The sequence below is a fragment of the Toxotes jaculatrix genome, chromosome 15, assembly GCF_017976425.1.
Source record: "Toxotes jaculatrix isolate fToxJac2 chromosome 15, fToxJac2.pri, whole genome shotgun sequence".
NCBI classification, from domain to species: Eukaryota; Metazoa; Chordata; class Actinopteri; family Toxotidae; genus Toxotes; species Toxotes jaculatrix.
The window spans coordinates 7,216,767-7,227,422 of NC_054408.1; the positions used below are offsets into that span (position 1 = coordinate 7,216,767).

Genomic DNA, 10,656 nt, shown 5'->3' on the forward strand with positions numbered 1-10,656 from the left:
AGTATGGGTGCTTATATACAAAAATATACCAAAATACAGAAAAAATAAAAGCTAAAAGGCATTTAGAGTGAACTTGAACTTCCATTACCTCTGAAATCAGAAGAAGAAACAAATTTTGTGAATAAAGAAAGACTTTGTTCAGTGATTAAAGGAGGCATCTGAGCCATGAGTGAGGAGGAGGGGCTGTAGTCAGTGAGGTCAGGGAAAATGAAAAAATGCTTCAAAAAGTGTGGATGAAGGCAGAGTATTCTGCACTTAATTTATATTTGGTGGTGGTAAAGTAACAGCACTGTTCCCAAAGCAAATGGATGTCCTAATTGCTTGTACTTCTTAATGTTCAGCTCAAGTTGTGAAACAGCAGGTCATCTTAAATTGATTCACTAGGTGGCAGTGTCACTTTTTAAACACATTAGCACTTTGATAACAGTGTTCTGTGTGGTCAACGACCCTGTGGTCGAGAACTGGCTTACTATGCTTTGTGCATTTGTGTTGAGACCAAGAGACTCAAAATTTGAAATAAATGTCAAATTACAGCATCTAATGGTTACAGTAACTGCATGTAAAAAAATCTGGTGGCATTCACTTTATGAACTTGGTGAAAGCACTTTGGAAAGAAAGTGCAAACACCGTGATAGAGGAGAGTCTGCTTTCATCGACACTGCAATGCAGAGCCGAGATTTCTTATACAGAACAAAATACAAACACAGGTTATGCTACCCTGTCTCTCTCATCAGCTAGTGAGATCTAGCAACTTTTAGCATAATGAATTTAGCAAGGATGCCTTCTCTACACAGTCCATCAGGCCTGCCATCTAGGAGATTAAATTATGTCTGTAGGCATTAAAGCTTTGATGCTGTATTTGGGCGGCATACATGCATCCATTTGCAAAATTCTATATAACAAAATTAAAAACATGGACACCTATGGAAAATGGCTTGGCACTAGCACTTAAACCCAACCACTCCAAACAGTCTGCTGACTAATGCATTTCTAATCATTTCTGTGATCAATGTTAGCTACTGTGCAATAAGATTAATCAGCCATATGCAAAGCCAGGATCACCTTGAACAAGACAAGAAGAAAGGAAAAAAAGGGAAATAAAAGAACTGAAAGGAAGTGTCTTTGCTATTATGTATGATAAACACACCATACAGAAATAAAGTACACCTGCATTATTCATGTTTTTCATGCCGTTGGTTTTGTGTGTGTTTCAGCGGCATTACACCGTTGTGCTCCCCTCAGCTGTGCTTTGGCATCTGTGCGTGGCCATCTCACTGCTGAATAGCTGCCTGATTATTCCAAATCTAAGGGAATATTCAAACAAGGCCGATAATGCATTCTTCCATATGATTCTCCAGAGCTGGGACAGCTGTTCAGCAGCTTTCAATGCCATGTTCAGAAAGGGACAGATTTCTCTGCTAAATTAATAGGCCCCATTAAAAATCAGAGAGAAGTTTGACAAATGAAGCAGAGATTCAGTTTGTCGCAGAAAGAAGGCTGCAAAATAACTATCTTATACAGCTGATAAATAGCTACACTTTAACCAAAATGACTGGGAAATTAATGTTTAACTTCATAATCTATAACCACATAGGATTTCAATGGCCATGTAGGCAAACTGGGCTGACGTATTGAATTTGCTTGTGGAAGCACACAAAGCCTGCACTATATGAGGAGTGTCGTTTACATTTCTACACAATAACTGTCAGTAGCTTCGTCAAGAATGCAGTTGTCCAAATCAAACAGATTACAACGAGGTCAATTTCACAAACCTGTCCAACAAAATGATAAAACTTTAATGACAAGAATTTGTCAGCTGTATCAGACAGGAGGAATTACTAGAGATCAAGTGTCTCTTTGTTCGCTTCACTTTGGCCACACAGTGATTTGAGAAAGCAGAGTAGTGCGGCTATGCCGGAGCCTCGTAAAGTTTCAACTGCCAGATGAATTCTTTTAGTCTGGCTTTCCCCCTGTCTCTCCCTCTCTCTCCCCTGTGCTCTCTCTCTCTAGAACAACGAGAAGGTTGTCTGTCCAAGGGCACACCTGTAAGGTGCAGACCCTCGACAGGCTTACCTCAGTGGCCTCTCTTGCTGTACTCAAAAGGCAATTATTCCTCCCAGAAGATAGAGCACTGTCAACTTCAAACAGAGGACATTCTTTAGGCAGATTAGACTAAAATTATGTTTTATTATTTGGGCCCTGAAGAGTGAATTGGACTCTATTTGGTCGTCTTTGTGGTGAAATCCAAGACAGTTTAAATGGTAGAGGTATGTTTGGAGTCAGGGTAATACTCTGGTGTCTTTATGAAAGGGCAACAGAGAGGATCAGATTAGAAGCTGAACAGCGAGAGTCTTTCAGTGCGGCTGTGCTATCATCTCTGTCTTCTTGTCCGTGCCTGTAGAGAGGTTAAATTAAATGGCTGTAATAAATGTTTTGGTCTTGCTGATGTGGTATGGCTGGCTATCAAACGAAAACACTGTGGAGAAATGGCATGGTGGAAGATCAGAGAGAGGAACAAATGGAGGGTGGGAGAACTATGTCAGCACATTACCAACATTAGAAACGGACTTGTTTTCACTTAAACCTCAATTATAATGGTGGCTCCAGAAACAATTATATTGATGAATGCTTTCTAAGTTACTGTAATTAAATTATTCCATTTAATTAACGAATTATATTGAATTTCTCCCCAGAGAACAGCATTAGCCTCATCTGCTGTTTTACAAACAGGAGTACTCTAATGTTGTGTGCTATGGAAATGATTACTAATGCCTAATGAAACTGTGTCAGATCAGATAAATGCTGTACAGAGTCAACAAGCCAAGCTTGTAACACAGCCAAACTTCAGACAAAATAATAAAGCCAAAAAAGAAATTATTGATTGTATTTTTTCAAGGACAGGCTTTGTAAAGCTGACATCAAATAAATTATAACTCTGAGTGCCTACTTAAGATTTTAAAAGGGAATATTGAAAGTCAAACAAAATATGTATTAAGCAGGCTTTTTAAAATAATGGTCTTTGTATTAACACATAAATCAAGATTTTATTTCATGACAACTGTAATCAGTGTTTTAAAATTAACTTGTGTGTGTCTTTAAGAACACACTTGAACACATTCAAACATCTAAATTTTAATTTAAAAATTAACAGTATTAAATCCAAGTGTCAGTTTATTGCATAAAAAAAACATCCCATACCTGTTTCCACTCACTGGCTATAGAAGGTAATTATACTCAGTATAAAACTGGAATGCACAACAGCCTTACTTTGATGGTTCAGCAGTACAAAGCTACAGTACGTAAATGCACAAATGAAGTTCAACTGCAGCTGACCATTGCCCTCTGGTGGGAGTGCCAAGCACCTGCTTGAAGACAGACTAAATATAGAGCATACGCTACATTTGTTTGTATTTCTTGTGTTACACTAAATGTCACAACATTCAGGATAACTCACAGATGAACAAAGACAGGGCAGTGGTGCACAAATACACACTATTATCCAAATTCATTTCACAAACAAAACATACCAAATAATTTGATCTGATCACTGAAAGTTATTTTACCCTTTCAAAATAATAAAACACACAATGCTTACAGTAGCAATGTGCTGCATGTGTTTATTGTCCTATCCCCCTTTGGGTTGGCCATATTAGTCCATGTGAGAGCAGAGAGGAGTTGTGATGCTGTAAGCACATACCATGCATTCTCTCTCTTCTGCTGTGCAGTTGTTGGGCATATTGTGAGGTTTTAATACAGGGGATATGGAGGACGGCTCGGCTCACATTCGCTGTACAGGAAGAGCCACGGCCAAGAATGACAGTTGCTCCTCTTGGAGCTGAGACATCCATGGATTTAAATTGCACTTTGAAAGGTCAGCACATGACAGGCAATCAGTCAGCTCCTAATTGGATGATCAGCAGTCATTTTAATAGGTTTCAGATTTTTTTTTTTTTTTTTTTTTTTTTAGTGCATCATGAAAAAATAGGAATATGTAAACAGGTTCTTGGTGCAGACTCATTCTGAAAATATAAGAAGTTTTAAGATCTAAAAATTATGCCATTCTTACTACTACTACTATTACTACTACTACTACTACTACTAATAATAATAATAATAATTAAAAGTTTTACAGTAAAACAATAAAAAAGAAATTAAAACTACTAAATGAAATTAAAACTACAAGACCTAAAATGAGACGATGAACAATTTATGGTATTGACATTTTGTTGTTCTTGTTGTATGACCCTATCTAACCTCAGAGATATTTGCATTTAAAACGTGTTCAGTCAAGCCTAGAGTGGGTGCAGTTACATTATTTTAATGAGGGGACAAAAACTGCCTGAAGAAAAACATAGATGGGAGTGGCAGTAAATGTCACATTAAAAAAAAAAAGAAAACTTCTTTACACACACTGATTTTTTTTTTCTTCTTATGGTGAAATGTTGCTTAGCCCCCACATCTGTGCCAACTTTGTGTCATACCTGTGTTTCCAGTTCCAGCATGTTGCATTGGCATTATCTTTGACACGGGGTAATACTTCATACACCTGTGTGGGAAAAAAAAAACAAAATCCTGACAAGTCAATTTTGTTTTGTTAAGCTAAAGTATAAAGCTGCTGTCACTGTGATCTCAAGAGGGCTGGAGGTTGGATTACTGATTCTTTTTTCATTGCTGAGCCAAATATCTTGAGTATACCTGAGGATATAAAGAACAAAAAAGGGCAGATAAAAACATCGCATGTCTAAGTTCCTACAAGGTCATGACAAAAGGTAAGTAAGGCATAAAATAAGTACAAAATGAATGCAGCATTTGCAGTTTAGTTTGTTTTATTACAGAACAAAGTTCAAACTACTGCAGGCAGTTTCAGAACAGATCATCAGCACTGAATGGAAGAGTGATACGCAATGTATTTGAGTGAAATGCTGAGCTATTTTGATGGAAACATCTACTGCCAGTATATGTGTGCAGGCTTCACTGCTGGTTCAGGAATGTTGGCATCAAGTATGCAGTCCTGACAGACAGCTGCACTGCAGTGGCGTTTTTAACATGCCAGACCAGGACCCAAGTGTGCTTGAGGCTCAAAGAAAAGCAGAAACTGGCCTTAAAAAATGATAGGAAATTGTCCTAACTTGATTCACCGTGGTGGCAGGTGAGACACAGAGGTCTCTTAGAGGTCAGAAAGGACTGAATCACCTTTGTAAACTTTTTTTTTTTTAACTGCCTTAAATTCAACTTTATATACTACTCTTTGGCCCACAAAAGTCTGTGAGGCTTCTGAATAGTTAAAACATATCAAAAGTCATGCAAAAGTTAAAGAAGGCACCCTGCCATTTCAGCGAGACCCTGATAAATTCTGCACTGATCAAACCAATGAATCACTTTATTTTGGAGTCTGGGAATAAACTGCTCATTCATGGACACACCTGACACGTTCATCTTCCTCAATTGCCTCTTTATCCCCACGTGTTTCGGGTTATTTCTATTTATTCCTCAGCCATTTTACCTCACCACACAACCACAGTATTCATTACATTAGGTGTATCCCCATCGCCTAGTTGTCCTGTTTATTATTTTGTACATGTTCAGCCCCGCCCTGCAGACGCGCTGATACCAAGCAGTTGCGTAATTTGACAAGCCAGCGCAAAATAGGGAGAATGAACGTTTGACAGCCGCTGCTTTGCCTGTGCAGATTGTTTCGAAACTAAATAACACCTATGCTTAATTTATTTGTTAAAGATTTCGGGTAGTTAGACAGTACCTCTGCTTTTATGGCCGCTGCCGTAAGGAATAATGTTTGGGTTGCTCCGGGGCAGGACGCGCAGTTTCTCCATAAAACCGCCGCACCACTGACAGCCGACGGTCTGAGAGGTGAAGATCATGGACAAGTTCTCTTTAGCGCGAGGGATACCATCCCGGGAACTTCATCTTTTCATGATTACAATTTGGTAGGGGATTGCATTTTTCTTTTGCATCTGCCTCAGAGCATCACAGTGTTTACTGATGCCCGCTGGTTTGACGTAGAAAAAAATGTATGTTGCTGATCAAAGCAAATCCGGCTGTTTTCATTTATAGACGTGAGCCTGATATTGAAGGCAGGCCTTTATGTTTACGCGTTGTAATATTTACGGCTGCTGCCCCATCCCGCGACTGAAATTTGGAGCTTTGAATGTGTGGATTCATGCTGACATTCACTGACTAGGCTGAATCGAGAGCGGGGCATGGCTGGGATGTGAAGCGTTGCACCCGCTCCCGAAACTTGTGAGGAAGAGATGCATAGCGCTGCAGAGCAACTGGATGTTCTAATTTCAGCCATGTATTTCCAAACAGCTTAGGTTGGTGCGTTTCAGAAGGGCGTCTGCTGCTTGTAAAGGGGGGGGGGGGGGGGGGGGGGGGGGGCGTCTTTGATGTGGCAGTACAAGTGCAGGCCCAAAATGCCTCCACAAAAATATTCAGCGTGGCTGGTTTTCTTATTTTCCAAATGTTATGATTCTTTAACATCAGTAAAGGCTAAAGAATCCATCCTGGAAATTTTTTTTTACAAGAAGTAAAACGCACCAGTGAGGCGTTCAATGCCCATGACACATTCAGTGCTGACTATAAATCCAAATCTTACTGTGTCTGATTAACAGACACAACTTAATATTTAATAATATTTCCTATACTTTTGTTTTTCAGGGTAAATCAGAGATGGACAGCTACTTGTCTCCACACCCACAGGACCTTTTAAATTCCAAAATGTTGTGCAGGGATGGCGCTCTGGTGCTCGAGCCGCCTCTCACAGAGGACTTTGCCTCCCCTTACAGCGTCAACATGAGCCTGCTCCTTCCTGATGTCACATACCTGCACCCTGGTCTCTGCAGGACTATGAGACAGATTAAAACAGAGCCGTCACACTCCCTGATGCACCCCACCTGTCAGGGCAACGGAGTGCCACCAACACTTCCAGGTGTTTTTAGTGCAGCTGACACAGCAAGTGGCAACTTTTTCATCAAACAGGAAGTGCCAGACTTCCAGGATGTGCCCCTGTTTCAGCTTTTGAACTCAGATTTGGAGCAGCTCGTTCATGGGTCGCAGCTGAACTCCATCCCCATGGCCCCACTAAGTCTTCCAAATGGGAACGTCCATGTAGGCCCAATGCAGAATTCTGCTAAACCCACAAGCAGTCCTCAGAGTGAATGTTTTCAGTTTAATCGACACGTAGGCCATCAGCAGAGACCAACCTATTTGCCACCTTCTCCGCCAAACTCTGAGCCTCCAAGTCCAGAAAGGGCAAAAGAGCTCCTTCACAATCTGTCCCCCCCTCCCTCCTACGAAGCCAGCATCGCCTCTAAGTTAAATATTCAGACCCATAATCCCATTGATCCAGGACAGACTTCCAGTGTAGCACCAATCCAAAGTCCAGACCACAATTCCAGTATCGGATTAGTCCAAAGTCCAGGTGCTGGACCAGTCCAGCATTCAAGCCTGACACCAGTTCAGACAACGCCAGGCATTGGCCCACTGTCCCCAGTGTTGGCCCAATCAGCTCCAGTCAAGTACAATCGAAGGAATAATCCTGATCTGGAGAGGCGGCGGATTCATCACTGTCATGTCCCAGGTGCGTCTTCTGTATTTTTATTTTTTTAATTTATTTTTTTGCAGCATAAAAACTGAAATATTCCTTTTTCAATCATAACATGAAAGGACTTAATGAGCGCTCCTTTTTTTAGGATGCAAGAAAGTATACACCAAGTCTTCTCATTTAAAAGCCCATCTACGGACACATACAGGTAAAATGTTTGGAGTTGCAGTCTTATTTTGGGGTGAAAGTGGTGATGTTGCCAGGCAGAAAAATGTACTTGGCATGCAGATGCATTCTGTCTGCTGACAGACCTGGCCCACATCTCACTGCTGTCAAATCACATAAACCCTGCAGCTCTCATAAAGGGGGCAGGGAGAAAGACAGGACACGCTGTGATTTATGGCTCACAGTTGAGGCGTAGTATCAGTTTTTTCATCATCAAAAGTTCATTGGTTTTTGAGAAATGAGGAAAATATTCTGTGCTTTTAAATAGTGTAATTTATTAAAGGAAATTCATCCAGATATGTCTTGTCTGTCTGTCGGTTTGTTGCTGAAGGAGAGAAGCCTTACCAGTGCTCCTGGGAGGGATGTGAATGGCGCTTTGCTCGTTCCGATGAGCTGACTCGCCACTTCAGGAAACATACCGGAGCAAAGCCTTTCCAGTGTGGAGTATGTAACCGCTGTTTCTCCCGCTCTGACCACCTGGCCCTCCACATGAAGAGACACCAGCGCTAGAAACGCCCTCCTGCAAATCAAATCAATCTTTTTATTTTTCAGTAAACACGGACAAAGACCTGGCACTTACATATCAGCAAACAGACAAATTAAAAACTATGGATTATTCCACTTACTTCCCAGTGAAGATATTCTTAGCAGTGCTGGCCCACATCTAATTTTTTCTTTTATTGTAAAAAGATTAAATATTACTGTTGCCTTATTTTATTTCCATGTCCAAGATTGGAGGACTTTTCCTAAGGTGTCAGTCAAAAATGATTAGCCAAATGTAATAATGAAATAATAATTATTTTCTTTAGATTTTGTTTTACTGCTAAATACATGGACAAGTTTTTGGGAAATATCAGTGTTTAATTTTCAAGGTTTTCAGTGTACAGATTATATCTATAATGCATTATATGGGCATTTATTTAATTAACTTAAATAGCAAACTGCCATACTGTAAGTGCTGAGGTAGATCAAGATGTGTTGTTTTGGCCAGAGGGTAAAGGGACAGAGTGCGTGTAATATAAAAAAATAACACATCTGTTAGTTAAAGTTGTACCTAAATAAGTTATGGGTCTCATAAAAGACAGTACGAAGACGTGAAGAGTAAATGAATGTTGGGATGAGGTCTGTCTGCAAGCCGGTGAACCATGTGGTGAGTGCAATGCTTACAGCTTGAGTTTAACACTGCCAGAGTTATCGGATTCTTTGTCACTGGGGATAACTTTACTCAAAGCAAAACAAAATCTGTCTTTATCTGAAATGAAAGGAAGATAATGGTTATGAGATATTAATCATATTCATTTGGACTGCATTGTGAACGTTCTATATCTATGCCCTTATAAAATAACATACATATGGACATTACAGAAAGTGTTAAATGCTTTTAGGTAGAGATAAATCCAAATGGTACATTTTTTATTACATTTATTACAGGAATTTTATGATCACTATATGGATTTTATTTAATTACTGAAAAGGTTTAACTTATTTTGATGGGCTTGTTTTACGCCACGCCAACTGTTTTGACTACATGACATTTCAGCAGCAGGTCAGAGTTATTTTCTTTCCCCTTGAAGTTATGATAGACAAGTTGAAGTTCGTCCATCTTGATTTTGTTTTGGTTACATTAGGGATTTTGTTCTGCTCATAACAGGATTACAACATCATATCACTGATTATTTGTCTTTCTAAGTGGTTGCAAAGTGGTATCTCTGAGTTTGAGATATATTTTTTTTTAGGCTTGGACTGAGCACCTGCCAGTCTGAACATCTGTGAACGCTTTTGGTTTCTTTGACTACTATCCATGTATTCAAACACCTTTTGAAAGTGCCTTTAACTGCTTGCTTTTTTTTTTTTTTTTTTTTTTTTTTGGATGAATGAAAAACAAAGCTGCCCCATTGGGACAATGTTCTTTTATCAGGTACTCTACTCTGCCATAATGATTGTGTATGTTGGCTGCCCCTCCTTATTTCCACAATACATCAGTTTCTATTCATGGCCAAATTTATTCATGATTTGAGTCTAGTTGGACAAAATAGATTTTTCCAAGTTTCTATAATTTGTTAAGATGTATATATTTTGTGTCTACTGTTTGAGATACAGTCCATTGATTGTTTTTGGGTGTATGAAAATTTTAATTTTTTTTTTTTTTTTTTTTAAATTGCAGAGACTTTATTTTTATTTCTTGGCAAAGTCTAAGAAGGATCAGATTATGAAATATTGTCTCAGTCTACACTGTCATCACTTTCTCCAGCCAAGGTAGCAGCTCAGTGGAGTTTGTGCCAGTGAATTATTGCAATACTTTTAAAAAATATATACACAAATATTTTGACATGGTTGACACACATTAAAGTGTTACAATATTTTCTGTCATAGCTTCATAACATGAAGATGTAACCTAAACTGATAAATTGTGCTACAAAGCCATGTGACTCTCATAATGCAAATAAAAGTTTTGTGTTGAATATTATAATTATGTTGAAGATTTTTGAATGATTTTCTTTTAAAAGATTACAAAAGTTTTGGCATTCATTATCTGTCTGTTATGCACAGCTTTGGCCAAGACATGAGGGAATGACCCACAAGCACGATCCAGGGTGCAATCCAGAGCTCAGGGACAAACAACCACAGGAGTAAGCACGGCAAGAACACAGCAGGTACAGACTTGGGCAGGAACACAGACTCAGGCTTGACAGCAGACAAACTGACAAAGGGATGGGGAAACAAGATTTACATACCAGAGGGTAATTGGCCACAGGTGATTCACATTAGGGCGGGGCAGGACCGAGGGCCCAGTTAACAGGGAGCTGAAGAGAAGAGCAGGAGACACCAGCCTGGAGACCAGACAATGACAGAGCAGGAGACCTCGGGCA

General features: G+C 39.6%; 1 protein-coding gene across 2 annotated transcripts; it reads left to right on the forward strand.

Annotated features, from left to right (window-relative positions):
* Positions 1–4,640: 4,640 nt before the first annotated feature.
* On the forward strand, positions 4,641–10,253 carry klf5b (Kruppel-like factor 5b). Of its 2 annotated transcripts, none has more exons than XM_041058010.1 (4): positions 4,641–4,769; positions 6,676–7,597; positions 7,710–7,769; positions 8,118–10,253. In XM_041058010.1, exons 2-4 carry the CDS (start codon positions 6,688–6,690, stop codon positions 8,294–8,296), a joined length of 1,149 nt encoding a protein of 382 aa, XP_040913944.1. In that variant the 5' UTR covers positions 4,641–4,769; positions 6,676–6,687; the 3' UTR covers positions 8,297–10,253. The 2 variants fall into 2 exon arrangements, with proteins under 2 accessions (XP_040913944.1, XP_040913943.1); XM_041058009.1 differs by lacking the exon at positions 4,641–4,769 and adding an exon at positions 5,649–5,945.
* The last annotated feature ends 403 nt before the right edge of the window (positions 10,254–10,656 follow it).